Source organism: Salmo salar, chromosome 12 (assembly GCF_965601325.2).
Source record: "Salmo salar chromosome 12, fSalSal1, whole genome shotgun sequence".
NCBI lineage: Eukaryota > Metazoa > Chordata > Actinopteri > Salmoniformes > Salmonidae > Salmo > Salmo salar.
Genome location: NC_138302.1, coordinates 5,161,766 through 5,186,799, shown reverse-complemented (window position 1 = coordinate 5,186,799; position 25,034 = coordinate 5,161,766). Strand labels below are relative to the sequence as shown.

At 48.6% G+C, this 25,034-nt stretch overlaps 1 protein-coding gene across 2 annotated transcripts; it reads right to left on the bottom strand.

Annotated features, from left to right (window-relative positions):
* Positions 1 to 4,143: 4,143 nt before the first annotated feature.
* Positions 4,144 to 24,036, bottom strand: LOC106563993 (Golgi apparatus membrane protein TVP23 homolog A). 2 transcript variants are annotated; one of them, XM_045690509.2, is made up of 7 exons: positions 11,294 to 13,694; positions 10,896 to 11,089; positions 10,694 to 10,782; positions 9,009 to 9,153; positions 8,832 to 8,921; positions 8,442 to 8,567; positions 4,144 to 6,542 (listed from the first exon to the last, which is right to left on the bottom strand). In XM_045690509.2, the coding sequence occupies exons 2-7, from the start codon at positions 10,902 to 10,904 to the stop codon at positions 6,354 to 6,356; spliced, it is 648 nt and encodes a 215-aa protein (XP_045546465.2). In that variant the 5' UTR covers positions 10,905 to 11,089; positions 11,294 to 13,694; the 3' UTR covers positions 4,144 to 6,353. The 2 variants fall into 2 exon arrangements, 1 of the variants encoding a protein (XP_045546465.2); XR_014379557.1 differs by lacking the exons at positions 4,144 to 6,542; positions 8,442 to 8,567; positions 8,832 to 8,921; positions 9,009 to 9,153; positions 10,694 to 10,782 and adding exons at positions 14,332 to 15,106; positions 23,618 to 24,036 and having other exon boundaries at positions 10,901 to 11,089; positions 11,294 to 14,021.
* Positions 24,037 to 25,034: the final 998 nt, after the last annotated feature.

Sequence of the window (25,034 nt, the reverse complement as noted above, 5' to 3'; positions counted from 1 at the left end):
TATGGAGAGCTGCCTCAGGTGACATCATTCCCACGACACGCTCATTAGGGCGAATGCCGTACTTAATGCACCATACTAGCAGCTCTCTCATCTCTCTCTCTCCTAATTTCCCCATTAATCCCGTCACAGTGTCTGTCTCATATCCCTCGCTCACCTCCAATGTCATCCCGACTGGCTCTGGTTCCGACCTCAGCTCCACCGACTGTCCCGTGTGCCCCCCCCAAAAAAATTATTGGGGCTGCCTCTCGCGCTCGTTGCGCTCTCTCTCCTCGTAATAGCGCCTCTCCGCTCTCGCCACTTCAATCTCCCACTGCGGGAGGCGATATTCCCCAGCCTGAGTCCATGGTCCCTCTCCGTCCAGGATCTGTTCCCAAGTCCATTGGTCCATAACGCTATACTCCTGCTGCTCCTTCCTCTTCCGCCGCTTGGTCCGGGTTTGGTGGGTAATTCTGTAACGGCTGTCTGAGGAAGAAGTGGACCAAAATGCGGCGGAGTTAGGGTTCGTCATATTTAATGTCACAAACACTATGCATTTACAAAAACAACAAAAACTGACAGCCAACACAGTCCTGTCAGGTGCAACCACATTGACAAGCACAATTACCCATGAAACACAAAGGAAACGTAGGCAACTTATGTGTGACTCCCAATCAACCACAACCCTCTACAGCTGTGCTTGATTGGAAGTCACACGGCCAAAATCAATGAAACAATAAAAAACACACACTCCCTTCTGCCACGTCCTGACCCAACTACACCCTCTACTGGTCAGGACGTGACAATGACTCTACAAGCTTGGCACATCTGTATTTGGGGAGTTTCTCCCATTCTTCTCTGCAGATCCTCTCAAGCTCTGTCAGGTTGGATGGGGAGCGTTGCTGCACAGCTATTTTCAGGTCTCTCCAGAGATGTTCGATCGGGTTCAAGTCCGGGCTCTGGCTGGGCCACTCAAGGACATTCAGAGACTTGTACCGAAGCCACTCCTGCGTTGTTTTGGCTGTGTGCTTAGGGTCATTGTCCTTTTGGAAGTTGAACCTTCACCCCAGTCTGAGGTCCTGAGCGCTCTGGAGCAGGTTTTCATCAAGGATCTCTTTGTACTGTAGTCCGTTCATCTTTCCCTCAATCCTGAGTAGTCTCCCAGTCCCTGCCGCTGAAAAACATCCCCACAGCATGATGCTGCCACCACCATGCTTCACCGTAGGAATGGTGCCAGGTTTCCTCCAGACATGACACTTAGCATTCAGGCCAAAGAGTCTACGAAAAAGGCGTGATTTGTGGAGTACTGCAGAGATGGTTGTCCTTCTTGAAGGTTCTTCCATCTCTACAGAGGAACTCTAGAGCTCTGTCAGAGTGACCATCGGGTTCTCGGTCACCTCCCTGACCAAGGTCCTTCTCCCCCGATTGCTCAGTTTGGCCGGGTGGCCAACTCTAGGAAGAGTCTTGGTGGTTCCAAACTTCTTCCATTTCAGAATGATGAAGGCCACTGTGTTCTTCAATGCTGCAGAAATGTTTTGGTTCCTTTCCATAGATCTGTGCCTCGACACAATCCTGTCTCTGTGCTCTATGGACAATTCCTTCGACCTCATGGCTTGGTTTTTGTTCTGACATGCACTGTCAACTTTGGGACCTTATATAGACAGGTGTGTGCCTTTCCAAACCATGTCAAATCAATTGAATTTACCACAGGTGGACTCCAATCAAGTTGTAGATACATCTCAAGGATGATCAATGTAAACGGGATTCTCCTGAAATCAATTTCTAGTCTCATAGCAAATGGTCTAAATACTGATGTAAATAAGATATTCCTGTTTTTTATTTTTAATACATTTGCAAAAATGTCTAAAAACTTGTTTTCACTTTGTCATTATGGGTTATTGTGATGTCATTATGAGGTATTGTGTGTAGATTGTTGAGGAGGAAAAAGAATAATTGAATACATTTTAGAACAAGGCGGTAATGTAATAAAATGTGGAAAAAGTCAAGGGGTCTGAATACTTTTCCGAATGCACTGTATATATTTTATTGTCACATACACCAGATAGGTGCAGTGAAATGTGTTGTTTAACAGAGTCAGCCGTAGTATTACGGCACCCCTAGAGCAAATGAGGGTTAAGTGCCTTGCTCAAGGGCACGTCGACAGATTTTTCACCGTTTCGGCTCTTCCAACCACTAGGCTACCTGCCGCCCCGTTATCCTCAACCACATATCACAGTCATAGTCAGTAAATGAACCTCAATAAAACAGCACAAACACAATATTACATCCAGAATGAGAGACACCGCTTCAATTCTTCAGTGTTTTAATTATGTTCATCAGACAGACAGGAAACAGAAAGGTGTGTTTTTTCTATTAGCCATCAAACAGACAGGAAACAGGAAGGTGTGTTTGTTCTATTAGCCATCAGACAGACAGGAAACAGGAAGGTGTGTTTGTTCTATTAGCCATCAGACAGACAGGAAACAGGAAGGAGTGTTTGTTCTATTAGCCATCAGACAGACAGGAAATAGAAAGTTATGTTTGTTCTATTAGCCATCAGACAGAAAGGAAACAGGAAGGTGTGTTTGTTCTATTAGCCATCAGACAGACAGAAAACAGGAAGGTGTGTTTGTTCTATTAGCCATCAGACAGACAGGAAACAGATTATAACATCATTAGAAGTAAAAAATACTGTATATATTCATAGAAATATAAATTTAAATCAAAATAATTAAAATGCTGAATATGAAACTAATGTAATTCCAGTAGCTTTGATGTTGAGAGGCCTTGGAGAGGCTTCTGTAAATCCCCTTCTGAGTTCCAGAACATTTCCTGCTCTGTCTGTCACACACACACACACACACACACACACACACACACACACACACACACACACACACACACACACACACACACACACACACACACACACACACACACACACACACACACACACACACACACACACACACACACAGAGAGAGAGAAGAAGGCAGCTGCAGGTGATTCCTATTCCATCACAGCATTCTGGAGATGATATCAGGCTGAAATACCAGGAACAGAGGAGACCAGTCACACAGGGTCCTGTTCATTAGAGAACAGAGGAGACCAGTCACACAGGGTCCTGTTCATTAGAGAACAGAGGAGACCAGTCACACAGGGTCCTGTTCATTAGAGAACAAAAGAGACCAGTCACACAGGGTCCTGTTCATTAGAGAACAGAGGAGACCAGTCACACAGGGTCCTGTTCATTAGAGAACAGAGGAGACCAGTCACACAGGGTCCTGTTCATTAGAGAACAGAGGAGACCAGTCACACAGGGTCCTGTTCATTAGAGAACAGAGGAGACCAGTCACACAGGGTCCTGTTCATTAGAGAACAGAGGAGACCAGTCACACAGGGTCCTGTTCATTAGAGAACAGAGGAGACCAGTCACACAGGGTCCTGTTCATTAGAGAACAGAGACCAGTCACACAGGGTCCTGTTCATTAGAGAACAGAGGAGACCAGTCACACAGGGTCCTGTTCATTAGAGAACAGAGGAGACCAGTCACACAGGGTCCTGTTCATTAGAGAACAGAGGAGACCAGTCACACAGGGTCCTGTTCATTAGAGAACAGAGGAGACCAGTCACACAGGGTCCTGTTCATTAGAGAACAGAGGAGACCAGTCACACAGGGTCCTGTTCATTAGAGAACAGAGGAGACCAGTCACACAGGGTCCTGTTCATTAGAGAACAGAGACCAGTCACACAGGGTCCTGTTCATTAGAGAACAGAGGAGACCAGTCACACAGGGTCCTGTTCATTAGAGAACAGAGGAGACCAGTCACACAGGGTCCTGTTCATTAGAGAACAGAGGAGACCAGTCACACAGGGTCCTGTTCATTAGAGAACAGAGGAGACCAGTCACACAGGGTCCTGTTCATTAGAGAACAGAGGAGACCAGTCACACAGGGTCCTGTTCATTAGAGAACAGAGGAGACCAGTCACACAGGGTCCTGTTCATTAGAGAACAGAGACCAGTCACACAGGGTCCTGTTCATTAGAGAACAGAGGAGACCAGTCACACAGGGTCCTGTTCATTAGAGAACAGAGGAGACCAGTCACACAGGGTCCTGTTCATTAGAGAACAGAGGAGACCAGTCACACAGGGTCCTGTTCATTAGAGAACAGAGGAGACCAGTCACACAGGGGTTTCTTACTGGACCAATTAAAGATGTCATTATTGTCCAGGTTAGTCCCTCCCTGCCTGTTTCATAAATTACTGTCATTATTGTCCAGGTTAGTCGTGAAACAGGCAGGCCATGTAATACAACATTAAGAAACATGTCTGTCAGAACACATCCCTCTGTGGTCAGATGTTAGCAGTGTAGTAGGATCTGTGTGACAGCCAGAGAGGGAGTCTTAGCCCAGTGGCCGGGGAGAGATTCATTTTATTTCTATGTGAAATATTTAGTGGGTAGTTTCAGGAGTTAGCTACACTAATACATGGTAAAAAAAAAGGAATTACCTACTGAAAACACCACAAAGATTAGAATTTAAACTACCACCAAGTTACTGCAAATTGTACTTAAATGACTAGTTGGATTACAGTGGGGTCTGAAATTAATCCTTGATAAAGATGATCAATAATGACTGTATAAAAAAATGTATTCAAATACTGAGCTATATTCTAGGATCAAAACATTTGGAAATTATTTCATACGACCCTTAATAATATTGACACTCCTAAATATTATTAACACCCCTTAATATTATTGACATTCCTAAATATTATTGACATTCCTAAATATTATTGACACACCTTTATATTATTGACACCCCTAAATATTATTAACACCCCTTAATATTATTGACACCACTAAATATTATTGACACCTCTAAATATTATTGACACCTCTAAATATTATTGACACCCCTAAATATTATTGACACCCCTTAATATTATTGACACTCCTAAATATTATTGACACCCTTAAAGATTATTGACACCTCTAAATATTATTGACACCCCTTAATATTATTAACACCTCTAAATATTATTGACACTCCTAAATATTATTGACACCCCTAAATATTATTGACACCTCTAAATATTATTGACACCCCTAAATATTATTGACACCTCTAAATATTATTGACACCTCTAAATATTATTGACACCCCTTAATATTATTGACACCCCTTAATATTATTGACACCTCTAAAGATTATTGACACCTCTAAAGATTATTGACACCTCTAAATATTATTGACACCTCTTAATATTATTGACACCCCTTAATATTATTGACACCTCTAAAGATTATTGACAGCTCTAAAGATTTGTTAAAATAAAGTAGTCAAAAGTGCAGTATTTGGTCCCATATTCGTAGCATGCAATGACTACATCAAACTGGCGACCATTCATTTCTATTGGGCACAAAATAACCTTTAACCTCTACTGCTCCCCAACACTGACTTTAACCTCTGACCTCTACTGCTCCCCAACACTGACTTTAACCCCAGACCTCTACTACTCCCCAACACTGACTATAACCTCTGACCTCTACTACTCCCCAACACTGACTATAACCTCTAACCTCTACTACTCCCCAACACTGACTATAACCTCTGACCTCTACTGCTCCCCAACACTGACTATAACCTCTAACCTCTAACCTCTACTACTCCCCAACACTGACTATAACCTCTGACCTCTACTACTCCCCAACACTGACTATAAGTTCTGACCTCTACTACTCCCCAACACTGACTATAACCTCTGACCTCTACTACTCCCCAACACTGACTATAACCTCTGACCTCCACTACTCCCCAACACTGACTATAACTTCTGACCTCTACTACTCCCCAACACTGACTATAACCTCTAACCTCTACTACTCCCCAACACTGACTATAACCTCTGACCTCTACTACTCCCCAACACTGACTATAACCTCTAACCTCTACTACTCCCCAACACTGACTATAACCTCTAACCTCTGACCTCTACTACTCCCCAACACTGACTTTAACCCCTGACCTCTACTACTCCCCAACACTGACTATAACCTCTGACCTCTACTACTCCCCAACACTGACTATAACCTCTAACCTCTACTACCCTCCAACACTGACTATAACCTCTAACCTCTGACCTCTACTACTCCCCAACACTGACTATAACCTCTATCCTCTACTACTCCCCAACACTGACTTTAACCTCTGACCTCTACTACTCCCCAACACTGACTCTAACCTCTAACCTGTACTACTCCCCAACACTGACAATAACCTCTAACCTCTGACCTCTACTACTCCCCAACGCTGACTATAACCTCTAACCCCTGACCTCTACTAGTCATAGTCATTATGAAACAGACTGGGAGGGATTAACCTGGACAACTGACTATAACCTCTAACCCCTCACCTCTAACCCCTAACCTCACCCGCTGGAGGAAGTGCTGTCCCTGCAGGAAAGAGGAAGTGGATGTGGGTGGGGCTTCCTGTCTGCCGTTCTTGCAGCGCAGGTAACCATATAGATTAGCCACCTGGAGAGAGATACTGGCTACCACCAACACCTGGGGGGAGAGGGAGTACGTGTGAGTCTGTGTGTTTTATTGTGTACAAAATACAGCAGATCATGTTGACGTGGGGGGAGACCAGAGGGAGGTGCTGATTCTGGAGGTGGGCTGCTCATTTGACTGTTACATAGAACCTGCCTGTTGTTGACAAGCTTCTTAAAACCCAGCCCCTTGTAACACACACTTGGACAGCCTTGGTTACGAGTGCAGATCAGTAGCAATGATATTTAGTCGTCTCGGTCACGTACAGCGGCTATAGAAAACCTGCATGGCAGAGTTGGGTAAAGTTGACAGAATCTTAATGACATTTATTCATAGCTTTAATGGCTGCCAAAGGTGCTTTCACCAAGAATTAACTCAGGGGTGTGGAGACTTAACTCAGGGGGTGGAGACTTAACTCAGGGGGGGTGGAGACTTAACTCAGGGGGGATGGAGACTTAACTCAGGGGGGTGGAGACTTAACTCAGGGGGGTGGAGACTTAACTCAGGGGGGATGGAGACTTAACTCAGGGGGGGTGGAGACTTAACTCAGGGGGATGGAGACTTAACTCAGGGGGGTGGAGACTAACTCAGGGGGGATGGAGACTTAGCTCAGGGGGGTGGAGACTTAACTCAGGGGGGGTGGAGACTTAACTCAGGGGGTGGAGACTTAACTCAGGGGGGATGGAGACTTAACTCGGGGGGGTGGAGACTTAACTCAGTGGGGGTGGAGACTTAACTCAGTGGGGGTGGAGACTTAACTCAGGGGGGTGGATACAACTCAGGGGGGATGGAGACTTAACTCAGGGGGGTGGAGACTTAACTTGGGGGGGTGGAGACTTAACTCAGGGGGTGGAGACTTAACTCAGGGGGGTGGAGACTTAACTCAGGGGGGTGGAGACTTAACTCAGGGGGGTGGAGACTTAACTCGGGGGGGTGGAGACTTAACTCAGGGGGGTGGAGACTTAACTCGGGGGGGTGGAGACTTAACTCAGGGGGTGGAGACTTAACTCTGGGGGGTGGAGACTTAACTCAGGGGGGTGGAGACTTAACTCAGGGGGGTGGAGACTTACTATGGGGGTGGAGACTTAACTATGGGGGTGGAGACTTAACTCAGGGGGGTGGAGACTTAACTCAGGGGGGTGGAGACTTAACTCAGGGGGGTGGAGACTTAACTCAGGGGGGGTGGAGACTTAACTCAGGGGGGGTGGAGACTTAACTAAGGGGGGGTGGAGACTTAACTCGGGGGGGTGGAGACTTAACTCAGGGGGGTGGAGATTTAACTCAGGGGGGGTGGAGACAACTCAGGGGGGGTGGAGACTTAACTCAGGGGGGTGGAGACTTAACTCAGGGGGGTGGAGACTTAACTCAGGGGGGTGGAGACTTAACTCGGGGGTGGAGACTTAACTCAGGGGGGTGGAGACTTAACTCAAGGGGGTGGAGACTTAACTATGGGGGTGGAGACTTAACTCAGGGGGGTGGAGACTTAACTCAGGGGGATGGAGACTTAACTCAGGGGGGTGGAGACTTAACTCAGGGGGGGTGGAGACTTAACTAAGGGGGGGTGGAGACTTAACTCGGGGGGGTGGAGACTTAACTCAGGGGGGTGGAGATTTAACTCAGGAGGGGTGGAGACTTAACTCAGAGGGGGTGGAGACTTAACTCAGGAGGGGTGGAGACTTAACTCAGGGGGGTGGAGACCTAACTCACGGGGGTGGAGACTTAACTCAGGGGTACTGCTCTGTTTCAGCTGTTATGGTCAGTCTAGCTGTATGGAGAAGGTACTGCTCTGTTTCAGCTGTTATGGTCAGTCTAGCTGTGTGTGTGTGTGTGTGTGTGTGTGTGTGTGTGTGTGTGTGTGTGTGTGTGTGTGTGTGTGTGTGTGTGTGTGTGTGTGTGTGTGTGTGTGTGTGTTACCAGCCAGTGTATGTTCAGACAGAACAGGGTAGTGAAGAAGAAGCCGGTCCAGATGAGAGGACAGATGATCAGACCCGACCAGAAGATCCTGGCCTCCACCTCCGTACCACCGGCCTGGGGAGAAGACTACACACATAGACATCAGAGGACTACACACATAGACATCAGAGGACTACACACATAGACATCAGAGGACTACACACATAGACATCAGAGGACTACACACATAGACATCAGAGGACTACACACATAGACATCAGAGGACTACACACATAGACATCAGAGGACTACACACATAGACATCAGAGGACTACACACATAGACAACAGAGGACTACACAACACAACACCAACTTAGAACTGCATTGCCTTCCACACACCAGCGTCTCACCTTCCTGTCCTCAAACACCCAGAGGCTTCTCCCATCCTCATCGATCTGGTTCCACCATCGCAGACCCACCAACAACCTGCCTGTCACATTCTGACACACACACATGTGAGAAAGTGTGTGTGTGTGTGTGTGTGTGTGTGTGTGTGTGTGTGTGTGTGTGTGTGTGTGTGTTCTCACCTTAACGGACCAGAAGTCGCAGGACAGCAGAGTGATGATCATAATGAAGCAGGAAGTAAAGCTCTTGGTGAACCAATCACAGAGCAGGTAGGTTACTATGGCAGCCACTCGGAAGAACAGGTGCAGGAAGGAGGCGAGGGGGTGTCTGGAAAGTCAGTCAGCCAGTCAGTCAATCAGCCAGTCAGTCAATCAGCCAGTCAGACTTAAACAGAATAATTTCAAACCTGGTAATTTTACAATTTTTATATCCAAAAAGCGAAAATTGGAGAATATATATACAGTACCAGTCAAAAGTTTGGACACACCTACTCATTCAAGGGTTTTTCTTTATTTTTACTATTTTCTACATTGTAGAATAATGGTGAAGACATCAAAACTATGAAATAACACATATGGAATCATGTAGTAACCAAAGTAGCCACCCTTTGCCTTGATGACAGCTTTGCACATTCTTGGCATTTTCTCAACCAGCTTCATGAGGTAGTAACCTGGAATGCATTTCAATTAACAGGTGTCCATTTTTTTTTTTTAAATGTGTGGAATTTCTTTCCTTCTTAATGCATTTGAGCCAATCAGTTGTGCTGTGACAAGGTAGGGGTGGTATACAGAAGATGACCCTATTTGGTAAAAGACCAAGTCCATATTATGGCAAGAACAGCTCAAATAAGCAAAGAGAAACGACAGTCCATCATTACTTTAAGACATGAAGGCCAGTCAATACGGAAAATGTCAAGTTTCTTCAAGTACAGTCGAAAAACCATCAAGCGCTATGATGACATTGTCTCTCATGAGGACCGCCACAGAAAAGGAAGAACCAGAGTTACCTCTGCTGCAGATATGACTGTACTTGAAGAAACATGACATTTTCCAGATTGACTGACCTTCATGTCTTAGAGTAATGATGGACAGTCGTTTCTCTTTGCTTATTTGAGCTGTTCTTGCCATAATATGGACTTGGTCTTTTACCAAATAGGGCTATCTTCTGTATACCACCCCTACCTTGTCACAACACAACTGATTGGCTCAAACACATTAAGAAGGAAAGAAATTCCCCAAATTAACTTTTAACAAGGCACACCTGTTAATTGAAATGCATTCCAGGTGACTAGCTCATGAAGCTGGTTGACAAAATTCCAAGAATGTGCAAAGCTGTCATCAAGGCAAAGGGTGGCTACTTTGAAGAATCTCAAATATAAAATATATTTTGATTTGTTTAACACTTTTTTGGTTACCACATGATTCCATATGTGTTATTTCATAGTTTTGATGTCTTCACTATTATTCTACAATGTAGAAAATAGTAAATTTAAAGAAAAACCCTTTAATGAGAAGGTGTGTCCAAACTCCTGACTGGTACTATACATCCATGTAGACCTATAGAGGGTAGGTTACTGCTCTAGTCTCTATTACTGTGTACATCCATGTAGACCTATAGAGGGTAGGTTACCTCTCTAGTCTCTATTACTGGGTACATCCATGTAGACCTATAGAGGGTAGGTTACCTCTCTAGTCTCTATTACTGGGTACATCCATGTAGACCTATAGAGGGTAGGTTACTGCTCTGGTCTCTATTACTGGGTACATCCATGTAGACCTATAGAGGGTAGGTTACCTCTCTAGTCTCTATTACTGGGTACATCCATGTAGACCTATAGAGGGTAGGTTACCTCTCTAGTCTCTCTTACCGGATTTTTGGCCCCCTGAGCGCTCTCTGCTCCTCCTCCTCGGTACTGAAATCCAACTCCACATCCTCCGTGTCGTCCACGAGACCACCCTGAACCGGGGCACACACAACTGTAATCACACAAACCGTTAGACCACTAGCTACCGACCGACCGACCGGAGAAAGGATTTAATTATAACAACAACACACGCAACCTAGCCTACCTGTTTCATTGTGAGCGATAGACGGGTGTTGTAGTCCAGACCTGTCTGCTATTTGCTCATTCGTTCTGTTCTGACAGCCCTGTCCGTTGTTAATGGTGGATAGATTAGAGCAGGTGTCGCAGTGAAATGGGTCCGACTGGACCTCCTATCTAACCCACCAGAGACGGAGAGAGATGCTCTCGCATCAGCATGATCTGGAAAGAGAGATGCGAACTTTCTTTCTGTGAGAGAAACACGCTACGTTGCTATTTTAATATAGCCTACATTCAGCCATATTATACAGTAGGTTATCCGGTCGTCTGGGCTACTTAAACTGTTGCTAAGACTTTTTTAATGTTTTGTTAGGTAGTAACGGACTGTTTTTATTAAATTAGATATAAGAGTGTTTACGTTCTTACCCGCTCTGACCAGCTCATGTCGCTGTCACTCCAACATCCAACGGTTAGCGGCTCACTAGCAGCGCCCGTTCCAACAATACTTATTCCCTCCTTTCATTCCTGCTCTCCTGTCTCCTTTTTGTGTATGGGTGTGTCAAGCAGTCATTTTATCATGAAACACTATCAAAATATGTTCTTCATTTTTAAATAACATAGAAAACGCTGAATAAGTCTTTGCAATATTTAACAGACGCACGTTGATCATAAAACAACAGCTGTACAGTTAACACACATTCAATATTCAATATGTAGTTAATCCGGAAAGTATTCAGACCCCTTCACTTTTTTCCCATTTTCTTACATTACAGCCTTATTATAAAATGTATTAAGTTGTCCCCACCCTTCATCAATCTACACACAATACCCCATAATGACAAAGCAAAAACTGGTTTTTAGAAATGTTTGCTAATTTATTAAAAATAAAAAAAACTTAAATATAACATTTACATAAGTATTCAGACCTTTTACTCAGTACTTTGTTGAAGTATCTTTGGGTTCAAGTCCAGGTTTGGCTGTGCCACTCAAGGACATTCAGAGACTTGTCCCAAAGCCACTCCTGCGTTGTCTTGGCTGTGTGCTTAGGGTCGTTGTCCTGATGGAAGGTGAACCTTCGCCCCCAGTCTGAGGTGCTGAGCGCTCTGGAGCAGGTTTTCATCAAGGATCTCTCTGTACTTTGCTCTTTTTCATCTTTCCCTTGATCCTGACTAGTCTCCCAGTCCCTTCTGCTGAAAAATATCCTTACAGCATGATGCTGCCACCACCATGCTTCACCGTAGGGATGGTGCCAAGTTTGCTCCAGATGTGACACTTGGCATTCAGGCCATCAGACCAGAAAATCTTGAGAGTCCTTTAGGTGCATTTTTGCAAACTCCAAGCGGCTATCGTGTGCCTTTTACTGAGGAGTGGCTCAGTTGGTAGAGCATGGTGTTTGCAACGCCAGAGTTGTGGGTTCGATTCCCACAAGGGACCAGTACGGATTTTTTTTTTAATGAAATGTATGCATTCACTACTGTAAGTCGCTCTTTTGCATTCACTACTGTAAGTCGCGCAATTTCCACATTATTCATTATACAAATACAATGCTTTTAGTGTTGGAAATATTTAGGACTAATTTATTCCTTGCTACCCACTCCGAAACTAACTGCAGCTCTTTAAGTGTTGCAGTCATTTCTGTCGCTGTAGTAGCTGACATGTATAGTGTTGAGTCATCCGCATACATAGACACTCTGCCTTTACTCAATACCATGTAGCATGTCGTTAGTAAAGACTGACCAAGGCCTTGCTCCCCCGATTGCTCAGTTTGTCTGGGCAGCCAGCTCTAGGAAGTCTTGCTGGTTCCAAACTTCTTCCATTTCAGAATGATGGAGGCCACTGTGTTCTTCAATGCTGCAAACATTTTTTGGTACCCTTCCCCAGATCTGTGCCTCGACAAAATCCTGTCGTCTCGGAGCTCTACGGACAATTCCATCAACATCATGGCTTGGTCTTTGCTCTGACATGCACTGTCAACTGTGGGACCTTATATAGACAGGTGTGTGCCTTTCCAAATCATGTCCAATCAATTGAATTTACCACAGGTGGACTCCAGTCAAGTTGTAGAAACATCTCAAGGATGATCAATGTAAACAGGATGCACCTGAGCTCAATTTCAAGTCTCAGAGTAAAGGGTCTGAATACTTATGTAAATAAGGTATCTGTTTTATTTTTTGCCCCAAATTCTAAAAACCTGTTTTCGCTTTGTCATTATGGGGTATTGTGATGTCATTATGGGGTATTGTGATGTCATTATGGGGTATTGTGATGTCATTATGGGGTATTGTGTGTAGATTGATGAGGGAAAAAATGATTTGATCCATTTTAGAATAAGGAATAAAGGTTGGGAAACCAACCCACTGAACCTTCAGAACCACAGACCAGAACTACAGTACATGACCAGCCATAGAACTGGCCCAAGAGACAGAACCACAGAGAGACCAGAACCACAGACCAGAGACAGAACCAGACAGAACCACAGACCAGAGACAGAACCACAGACAGAACCACAGAACCAGACCAGAGACAGAACCACAGACAGAACCACAGAACCAGACCAGAGACAGAACCACAGACAGAACCACAGAACCAGACCAGAGACAGAACCACACAGATAAGAACCACAGACCAGAGACCGAACCACAGACAGAACCACAGAACCAGACCAGAGACAGAACCACAGACCAGAGACAGAGAGTGTAAGAAACAGCAAATTCGCATTCAGTTTTCTGGGGCGCCATTCCATTTTAGTTTTGGTCAGTACCGTCCAGAGAGTTTCAGTCTGTTGAAATGGAACTGGTCCCCAAACTCTCCAGTAGGAGGGTGTGTCTATATACTATAAGGATAGTCCTGTAGATACTGTGTGACCACCTGGTTAAGCTCAGGTAGTGAATTTATCCTCTCCGCTCCATACAACTCGATGATTCGCCCCCTACACAGCTGCTGTAAGGTCATCGGTCGCTCCCTGCGCCACGCCCTCCGCAGCCGCCTATGGGATGACTCCATGTAGAACCGCAGCAAGGCGAACAATGAATCAAAGGCCTTGTTACTGCCGTTGAGGCGGAACCTCTGACTGGTTAAGAGGACGCGGACACTGATGGGCCCCTGGTCGCCGTGGTAACTGAGGGTGAAGAAGACGTCCGGCTGACTGCTGTCCCTGGCAACCACACAACCACATGACAGCACAACGTTACACAGGACGGAACAGCAGGGAGGAGGGGTGTGCTTGTTTGTTTCCTGACGAGGAACAATGTGTGTGTGTGGTGTATACCTGATGAGGAAGCTCTCAGGCGGTGTGTGTAGAATGGTGTGGTGTATACCTGATGAGGAAGCTCCCAGGCGGTGTGTGTAGAATGGTGTGGTGTATACCTGATGAGGAAGCTCCCAGGCGGTGTGTGTAGAATGGTGTGGTGTATACCTGATGAGTAAGCTCCCAGGCGGTGTGTGTAGAATGGTGTGGTGTATACCTGATGAGGAAGCTCCCAGGCGGTGTGTGTAGAAGTGTGCGGTGGGCCTCCTCCATCTCCATAGGGCCCCAGTAGTAGCCACTGTGAACCAGCTGACGGTGTGTGTGTCGCACTACAACATACTCCTGCTGGCTGAAGAAGGGCCGGAGGTGTGTGGTCCAGTAGTCTGGGATCGGATCGGGCAAGTGGAGAGGGAGTCTGAGGCAGGGGAGAGGAATGGGGAGAAGGCAGGGTCTGGGGCTTGGCCAGGGGAGAGGAATGGGGAGAAGGCAGGGTCTGGGGCTTGGCCAGGGGAGAGGGATATTGGGTCTAGCCGTTCTAAAGCTGCTCTGTTGAGACCACCAGAGATGGAGAGGACCGCCAGAACTAGTCTTGTCTGGAGGTCTGGTCAGGTTGTCTGTGCTGGTCTGGACCGTATTCTCTAGTTCTAAGAGTTGGATCTGTTGTTCTAGGTTCTGTTGTTCTAAGACTTCATTCTCTTGACCTAGGAGTTCTAAGTTCTCGAGTTCTAGGAGTTGGTTCTGTTGTTCTACGTGTTCTAGGGTTTTCCCTGGAAGCTGCTGGGTTCCGTCCTGGTTCTGTGTGGGTGCCGTGTGGTTCTGCGATGGTTCCACTGTGGTTCCTGCCAGAGTGTCTCTGACCATCATACAGAAGAGAGCCCCCCACTGGATCCCCCATCACCAGATCCCTACCATCCCATTGGTGGATCACTATCACATATCCAAATCCACTATAGGGGCGAGGGGAGAGAGATCCGGAATGATCTGGAGAGATCCTGGGAGAAGAGACAGACAGACAGGCGACAGTGTTATTGAGATGCTGTATAATAACATAGGCCACACACACACACACACACACACACTACAGAAACCACTAACGCTGGAAAGTTCAGTCTCCGTCTCAGGTTTCAAGGACTCCGTCATGGACAGCTGTAGTTGTTATGGGAACCCAGTAACGCAGGCTGCTGATTGTGCTGCATGTTTCTGTCTGTCTCTTTCTGCTGCTGTCGTTTGTGCTGCTTGTATTGTGGTCTGCCATGTCGTTGCTGTGGATCTCCCTTCATGTAACCTTGTGGTCTCCCTTCTTGGAGTGTTATCTGTCCTAGTTAATGCTGTACCATGTGGTGTTGTTTAATGTTGGTCCAACATCAGGTGGATATCCTTCCCAGAAGACTGGAGGCTGTTATAGCAGCAAATGCGGGACCAACTCCATATTAATACCCATGATTTTGGAATGAGATGTTCTATGAGCAGGTGTCCACATACCTCTGGTCATTTAGTGTATCTTTGCTGTTGCCAAGAATGTTCTGTCCATGTTCTCCATGTTTTTTTTTATATGTATTTAACCTTTATTTAACAAGGCAAGTCAGTTAAGAACAAATTCTTATTTACAATGACGGTCTACCCCTGGCCAAACCCCGGAGGACGCTGGGCCAATTGTGCGCCGCCCTGTGGGACTCCTAATCACGGCCGGTTGTTATACAGGCTGGAATGGAACCAGGGTCTGTAGTGACGCCTCTAGCACTGAGAGGCAGTGCCTTAGACCGCTGTGATACAGCCTGGAATGGAACCAGGGTCTGTAGTGACGCCTCTAGCACTGAGATGCAGTGCCTTAGACCGCTGTGATACAGCCTGGAATGGAACCAGGGTCTGTAGTGACGCCTCTAGCACTGAGAGGCAGTGCCTTAGACCGCTGTGATACAGCCTGGAATGGAACCAGGGTCTGTAGTGACGACTCTAGCACTGAGAGGCAGTGCCTTAGACTGCTGTGATACAGCCTGGAATGGAACCAGGGTCTGTAGTGACGACTCTAGCACTGAGAGGCAGTGCCTTAGACTGCTGCGCCACTCAGGAGCCCCCTTTCTTTTAATCCCCGCCCCCCTGCCCCACAGGAGCCTTTTTGCTTCTTGCCAGGCAATCATTCTAAATCACAATGTGTTCTTCATTGACCTGACAAGCATTTCGCTACACCTGCGATAACATTGGCTAAATATGTGTATGTGACCAATAAAATTTGATTTTGATTTAAAAAATAAATGGTCAAATAAAACAAATAATCACAAACAACGTCTTATCTTCCTAGTTCTAGCTGTTAACAGGACAGTGTCTTATCTTCCTAGTTACAGCTGTTAACAGGACAGTGTCTTATCTTCCTAGTTCTAGCTGTTAACAGGACAGTGTCTTATCTTCCTAGTTCTAGCTGCTAACAGGACAGTGTCTTATCTTCCTAGTTACAGCTGTTAACAGGACAGTGTCTTATCTTCCTAGTTCTAGCTGCTAACAGGACAGTGTCTTATCTTCCTAGTTACAGCTGTTAACAGGACAGTGTCTTATCTTCCTAGTTCTAGCTGCTAACAGGACAGTGTCTTATCTTCCTAGTTCTAGCTGCTAACAGGACAGTGTCTTATCTTCCTAGTTACAGCTGTTAACAGGACAGTGTCTTATCTTCCTAGTTCTAGCTGCTAACAGGACAGTGTCTTATCTTCCTAGTTCTAGCTGCTAACAGGACAGTGTCTTATCTTCCTAGTTCTAGCTGTTAACAGGACAGTGTCTTATCTTCCTAGTTACAGCTGTTAACAGGACAGTGTCTTATCTTCCTAGTTCTAGCTGCTAACAGGACAGTGTCTTATCTTCCTAGTTCTAGCTGCTAACAGGACAGTGTCTTATCTTCCTAGTTATAGCTGCTAACAAGACAGTGTCTTATCTTCCTAGTTACAGCTGTTAACAGGACAGTGTCTTATCTTCCTAGTTCTAGCTGCTAACAGGACAGTGTCTTATCTTCCTAGTTCTAGCTGCTAACAGGACAGTGTCTTATCTTCCTAGTTACAGCTGTTAACGGGACAGTGTCTTATCTTCCTAGTTCTAGCTGTTAACAGGACAGTGTCTTATCTTCCTAGTTCTAGCTTCTAACAGGACAGTGTCTTATCTTCCTAGTTCTAGCTGTTAACAGGACAGTGTCTTATCTTCCTAGTTACAGCTGTTAACAGGACAGTGTCTTATCTTCCTAGTTCTAGCTGCTAACAGAACAGTGTATTATCTTCCTAGTTCTAGCTGTTAACAGGACAGTGTCTTATCTTCCTAGTTAGAGCTGCTAACATCAGCATCCAAGATGGCGTAGCTGTCAGACGTCTTTGTCATGTCTCGTCACATGTATATATTTTTTTCTATCATTTTCTTCACATTCTTTAAAAAAAAATCCTAAACCTCAACTTCAAAATACTCTACTGCAACCCGCCTCACCCAATGTGGTGTGGATCTGTTTTTTTCTAAAGTATTTCTATTTACTTCCAAACTGGAATACCTCACCTGAAGCTAGCTAGCTATCAGCTATCAGTCAGCTAACCACTGCTAGCGGTCATCAGCTGACCTTTAGCTCGGAAAGCTCTCGCCAGTTCGTACAACGCGTTTCAAACCAGAGCATACCGGATCTATTTTTCTCTTCATATCCCCGGATTCCTACCGCAAACTCTGAAACCTTTTCATCTGGATCATCACAACTAGCTAACCGCAACCCGGGTTGACTACTCCTGGCTAACGTTTCTGTCCCGGAGCTAGCACCAACTAGCCTGGGGCTAGCCCATGCTAGACACATCTCCCGGGTAGGGCTCCTGGGCTACTCCTGAAGCCCACTGCTCGGCTACAATATCCGGACCTCTTCTACTGCCGGTACGGGGCACGGAACCCCGCCGATCCTCTACGACTGGAATACCGACATAATCTGCCTGAGGATCCCAACATGCCCCTCAGGCGCGATGTCCCCTGAAGGCCCATTCTGCTAACTGCGGCCTGCTAGCTATCTAGAGCATATTGGACTGTTAGCTGATCCATCGGCCAGTTTCTTGGACCACTATACCCATTTTGCCAATTGGACTTGGACCCCTCTGCTACTTGGAACCCTACTATCGACGTCACCGCACGAGGAGGCAAAAACAGACTTTCCCCCATCGCGACGTCCCTCTAATGCCCTTATGCTAGCTTGCTAGCCTCGGCCTGCTAACTGCTAGCCCCAGCCTGCTAACTGTCTGAATCGCCGTGTACCCAGCCAGCCCAACCACTCACTGGACCCATACGATCACTTGGCTACGCATGCCTCTCCCTAATATCAATATGCCTCGTCCATTACTGTCCTGGTTAGTGATTACTGTCTTATTCCACTGTAGAGCCTCTAGCCCCGCTCAATATGCATTAACCAACCATGTTGTTCCACCTCCTACATATGCGATGACATCACCTGGTTTAAACGTCTCTAGAGACTATATCTCTCTCATCATCACTCAATGCCTAGGTTTACCTCCAATGTACTCTCTTCCTACCATACCTTTGTCTGTACATTATGCCTTGAATCTATGCTATCGTGCCCAGAAACCTGCTCCTTTTAATCTCTGTTCCGAACGTGCTAGACGGCCAGTTCTTATAGCCTTTAGCCGTACCCTTATCCTACTTCTCCTCTGTTGATGTGGAGGTTAATCCAGGTCCTGCAGTGCCTAGCTCCACTCCCACTCCCCAGGTGCTCTCATTTGTTGACATCTGTAACCGTAAAAGCCTTGGTTTCATGCATGTTAACATTAGAAGCCTACTCCCTAAGTTTGCTTTATTCACTGCTTTAGCACATTCTGCCAACCCGGGTGTCTTAGCCGTGTCTGAATCCTGGCTTAGGAAAACCACCAAAAATCCTGAAATTTCCATCCCTAACTATCACATTTTCCACCAAAATAGAACTGCCAAAGTGGGCGGTGTTGCAATCTACTGCAGAGATAGCCTGCAGAGATCTATCTTACTATCCAGGTCTGTACCAAAACATTTCGAGCACCCACCCGTAGCATGCGCTCCAGCAGGTATACCTCACTGGTCACCCCCAAAGCCAATTCTTCCTTTGGCCGCCTCTCCTTCCAGTTCTCTGCTGCCAATGACTGGAATGAACTGCAAAAATCTCTGAAGCTGGAGACTCTTACCTCCCTCGCTAGCTTTAAGCACCAGCTGTCTGTAACGCCCTGGCCATAGAGAGGGGTTTTTGTTCTTTATTTCGGTTAGGCCAGGGTGTTACATTGGGTGGGCGTTCTATGTTCATTTTTCTATGTTTTTGTATTTCTTTGTTTTGGGCCGTGTGTGGCTCCCAATCAGGCACAGCTGTAGTTCATTGTTGCTGATTGGGAGTCACACATAAGGAGCCTGTTTTTCCTTTGGGTTTTGTGGGGGATTGTTTCTGTTTAGTGTCTTGCACCTGACAGTACTGTTTGGCTGTTGGTTTTCTTGTTTTGTTGTATTGTGTTCGTTAATTAAAACTCAAGATGAACACTAACTCCGCTGCACCTTGGTCTACTCTCTCTTCAGACAGCCGTTTCAGAATCCCCCACCAACAACGGACCAAGCAGCGGAGGAAGGAGTGCCATGCGAGTGCAGGCATCGAGCCAGGACGGATTGTGCCAGCTCAGCGTGTCTGGTCTCCAGTGCGCCGTTTCGGTCCAGGCTATCCTGCGCCGGCTCTGCGCACTGTGTCTCCAGGGCGCTGGGAGGGCTCAGTTTGCCCAATGCCTGCGTTCCGCCCGTGCCGGGCAAAAGTGGGCATTCAGCCTGGAGTTTGGGTGGCAAGCCTACGCACCAGAACTCCAGTGCTCCCCCACAGCCCGGTTTATCCTGTGCCTCCTCCTCGGACCAGGCCTCCAGTGGGTCGCTCCAGCCTGGTTTATCCTGCACCTCCTCCCAGGACCAGGCCTCCTGTGGGTCTCTCCAGCCTGGTCTATCCTGTGCCTCCTCCCAGGACCAGGCCTCCTGTGGGTCTCCCCAGCCTGGTGAGTCCAGTGCCTGCGCCCAGAGCCAGGCCTCCTTCATGTCTCCCCAGCCTGGTGAGTCCTGGGCCAGAGCCGCCAGAGCCGCCCGCCAGTCCGGAGCCGCCAGAGCCGCCCGACAGTCTGGAGCAGCCAGAGCCGCCCCCCAGTCCGCAGCCGCCAGAGCCGCCCAACAGTCCGGAGCCATCAGAGCCGCCCGCCAGTTCAGAGCCGCCCGCCAGTCCGGAGCCACCAGAGCCGCCCGCCAGTCCGGAGCCGCCAGAGCCGCCCGCCTGTCCGGAGTCGCCAGAGCCGCCCGCCAGCCCGGAGCCGCCAGAGCCGCCCGCCTGACCGGAGCCACCAGAGCCGCCCTCCTGTCCGGAGCCGCCAGAGCCGCCCGCCTGTCCGGAGCCACCAGAGCCGCCCGCCTGTCCGGAGCCGCCAGAGCTGCCGGCCAGCCTGGTGAGTCCTGTGCCTGCGCACAGGGCCAGGCCTCCTTAATGTCTCCCCAGCCTGGTGAATCCTGGGCCAGAGCCACCAGAACCGCCCGCCAGCCCGGAGCCGCCGGAGCCGCCAGAGCCGCCCACCAGCCTGGTGAGTCCTGTGCCTGCGCACAGGGCCAGGCCTCCTTCATGTCTCCCCAGCCTGGTGAGTCCTGTGCCTGTGCCCAGGGCCAGGCCTCCTTAATGTCTCCCCAGCCTGGTGAATCCTGGGCCAGAGCCACCAGAACCGCCCGCCAGCCCGGAGCCGCCGGAGCCGCCAGAGCCGCCCACCAGCCTGGTGAGTCCTGTACCTGCGCCCAGGGCCAGGCCTCCTTCATGTCTCCCCAGCCTGGTGAATCCTGGGCCAGAACCGCCGGAGCCACCCGCCAGCCCGGAGCCGCCGGAGCCGCCAGGGTCGCCCGCCAGCCGGGCGCAGCCAGGGACGCCCGCCAGCCGGGCGCAGCCAGGGTCGCCCGCCAGCCGGGCGCAGCCAGAGTCGCCGGCAGTCCTCCGGCGTGGCCAGGGGCGCCACCTAAGTGGGTGACGCCGAGGGTGGAGCGGAGGCCACGTCCCGCACCTGAGCCGCCGCCGTAAGAAGGCCCACCCGGACCCTCCCCTTCAGAGTCAGGTTTTGCGGCCGGAGTCCGCACCTTTGGGGGGGGTACTGTAACGCCCTGGCCATAGAGAGGGGTTTTTGTTCTTTATTTCGGTTATGCCAGGGTGTTATTTCGGTTATGCCAGGCCTCCTTCATGTCTCCCCAGCCTGGTGAGTCCTGGGCCAGAGCCGCCAGAGCCGCCCGCCAGTCCGGAGCCGCCAGAGCCGCCCGACAGTCTGGAGCAGCCAGAGCCGCCCCCCAGTCCGCAGCCGCCAGAGCCGCCCAACAGTCCGGAGCCATCAGAGCCGCCCGCCAGTTCAGAGCCGCCCGCCAGTCCGGAGCCACCAGAGCCGCCCGCCAGTCCGGAGCCGCCAGAGCCGCCCGCCTGTCCGGAGTCGCCAGAGCCGCCCGCCAGCCCGGAGCCGCCAGAGCCGCCCGCCTGACCGGAGCCACCAGAGCCGCCCTCCTGTCCGGAGCCGCCAGAGCCGCCCGCCTGTCCGGAGCCACCAGAGCCGCCCGCCTGTCCGGAGCCGCCAGAGCTGCCGGCCAGCCTGGTGAGTCCTGTGCCTGCGCACAGGGCCAGGCCTCCTTAATGTCTCCCCAGCCTGGTGAATCCTGGGCCAGAGCCACCAGAACCGCCCGCCAGCCCGGAGCCGCCGGAGCCGCCCACCAGCCTGGTGAGTCCTGTGCCTGCGCACAGGGCCAGGCCTCCTTCATGTCTCCCCAGCCTGGTGAGTCCTGTGCCTGTGCCCAGGGCCAGGCCTCCTTAATGTCTCCCCAGCCTGGTGAATCCTGGGCCAGAGCCACCAGAACCGCCCGCCAGCCCGGAGCCGCCGGAGCCGCCAGAGCCGCCCACCAGCCTGGTGAGTCCTGTACCTGCGCCCAGGGCCAGGCCTCCTTCATGTCTCCCCAGCCTGGTGAATCCTGGGCCAGAACCGCCGGAGCCACCCGCCAGCCCGGAGCCGCCGGAGCCGCCAGGGTCGCCCGCCAGCCGGGCGCAGCCAGGGACGCCCGCCAGCCGGGCGCAGCCAGGGTCGCCCGCCAGCCGGGCGCAGCCAGAGTCGCCGGCAGTCCTCCGGCGTGGCCAGGGGCGCCACCTAAGTGGGTGACGCCGAGGGTGGAGCGGAGGCCACATCCCGCACCTGAGCCGCCGCCGTAAGAAGGCCCACCCGGACCCTCCCCTTCAGAGTCAGGTTTTGCGGCCGGAGTCCGCACCTTTGGGGGGGGTACTGTAACGCCCTGGCCATAGAGAGGGGTTTTTGTTCTTTATTTCGGTTATGCCAGGGTGTTACATTGGGTGGGCGTTCTATGTTCATTTTTCTATGTTTTTGTATTTCTTTGTTTTGGGCCGTGTGTGGCTCCCAATCAGGCACAGCTGTAGTTCGTTGTTGCTGATTGGGAGTCACACATAAGGAGCCTGTTTTTCCTTTGGGTTTTGTGGGGGATTGTTTCTGTTTAGTGTCTTGCACCTGACAGTACTGTTTGGCTGTCGGTTTTCTTGTTTTGTTGTATTGTGTTCGTACGCAATTTAAAACTCAAGATGAACACTAACTACGCTGCACCTTGGTCTACTCTCTCTTCAGACAGCGTTACACTGTCAGAGCAGCTCACAGATCACTGCACCTGTACATAGCTCTTCTGTAAATAGCCCATCCAATCTACCTCATCCCCATACTGTATTTATTTATTTATCTTGCTCCTTTGCACCCCAGTATCTCTACTTGCACATTCATCTTCTGCCCATCCTACCATTCCAGTGTTTAATTGCTATATTGTAATTACTTCGCCACTATGGCCTATTTATTGCCTTACCTCCCTTATCTTACCTCATTTGCACATGCTGTATATAGATTTTTGTACTGTATTATTGATTGTCCGATTGTATGTTTGTTTATTCCATGTGTAACTCTGTATTGTTGTATGTGCCGAACTGCTTTGCTTTATCTTGGCCAGGTCGCAGTTGGGAATGAGAACTTGTTCTCAAATAGCCTACCTTTTTAAATAAAGGTGAAATAAAAAAAATAAAAACAGGACAGTGTCTTATCTTCCTATTCATTGGCTGTTATAAACATAATCAGAGGAGCGATAAAACAGGACTGTGTCTGTTTGGAAGATTCTGGCAGCAGCAGCAAGACGGGTTGTAGGAAACACTTTCACTTTCAGTCTGACTGTCATGACAGCTCTGCGGTGGGTTCAATTATAACGCCTGGACATGCAAACCAGCTCATTGTGCAAACTGTCTCGAGCTTCAAGCTACAGCTCACCAGTTGCCATTCAAACGTTCTTTATATTCTTTATACATTAATCGGTTTAACCCAATACAGCACAACACCGCCCGACTTCATTCAAAGTAAAATAGCTTCATATATTCCCGATAAATGCAACAAAAATATGACCGTAGTCTTGTTTCAAATGGAGCAAGTTGGGGAGCGTCAGGCGCTTACCGTTTTCTGGAGGGGCATGCGACGTTAACCAAATGGGTCGGTGGTGGGAAACTTCGCACTAAGAATGTAGATACTCAGCGTGCAATGCGTAGGCTATAAATCACACCATTACATTACCGTCACCGTCAAGGTCCCGTTTTCAAACACGATCTTGGATGTAGTAGCCTGCCAGTCAACCATGTTGCCTTTACTGTCCTCCGCCTGAAACGCTATGGCGAGTTTAACGAAATCCCAAAAAAGTTCAACGAACACAGCACCGTAACTCCTCCCCCCCGTCAAAGTGTCCCGAGTCCTGTGACCGTTTTCCAAGAACCCTCCAAACGTTCTCTTTCATTATACATTGTATACTTCATTAAAACGGTCCCTTGTAGGTATATTAAAATCTGTACACTCCCCATGGTGAAAAGGGGAGGACGAGAATCCTGTTCATGTGTTGTAAGGAGGAATAGAGAGCTGCTTTGTGATGAGAGGAATTTACAGCAGGGGTGTGACTGTGACACGGGTGACTAAGTGTTTTTTGGCTTCCTTACCTACTGTACCTGTACCTACCTACTATACCTGTTTACTGTACCTACCTACTGTACCTACCTACTGTACCTGTACCTGTTTACTGTACTTACCTAGTGTACCTGTTTACTGTACCTACCTACTGTACCTGTACCTACCTACTATACCTGTTTACTGTACCTACCTACTGTACCTGTACCTACCTACTATACCTGTTTACTGTACCTACCTACTGTACCTACCTACTGTACCTGTACCTGTTTACTGTACTTACCTAGTGTACCTGTTTACTGTACCTACCTACTGTACCTACCTACTGTACCTGTACCTACCTACTGTACCTGTTTACTGTACCTACCTACTGTACCTGTTTACTGTACCTACCTACTGTACCTGTTTACTGTACCTACCTACTGTACCTACCCACTGTACCTGTACCTACCTACTGTACCTGTACCTACCTACTGTACCTATTTACTGTACCTACCTACAGTACCTGTTTACTGTACCTACCTACTGTACCTATTTACTGTTCCTGTTTACTGACCTGTACCTACCTACTGTACCTGTTTACAGCACCTACCTACTGTACCTACCTACTGTACCTGTACCTACCTACTGTACCTACGCTGCCACTCTAACCTGGTGGTCCCAGCGCGCACGACCCATGTGGAGTTCCAGGTCTCCGGCAGCCTCTGGAACTGCCGGTCTGCAGCCAACAAGGCTGAGTTCATCTCAGCCTATGCTACCCTCCAGTCCCTAGACTTCCTGGCGCTGACGGAAACATGGATTACCACAGATAACACTGCTACTCCTACTGCTCTCTCTTCGTCTGCCCACGTGTTCTCGCATACCCCTAGAGCATCGAGCCAGCGGGGTGGTGGCACTGGAATCCTCATCTCTCCCAAGT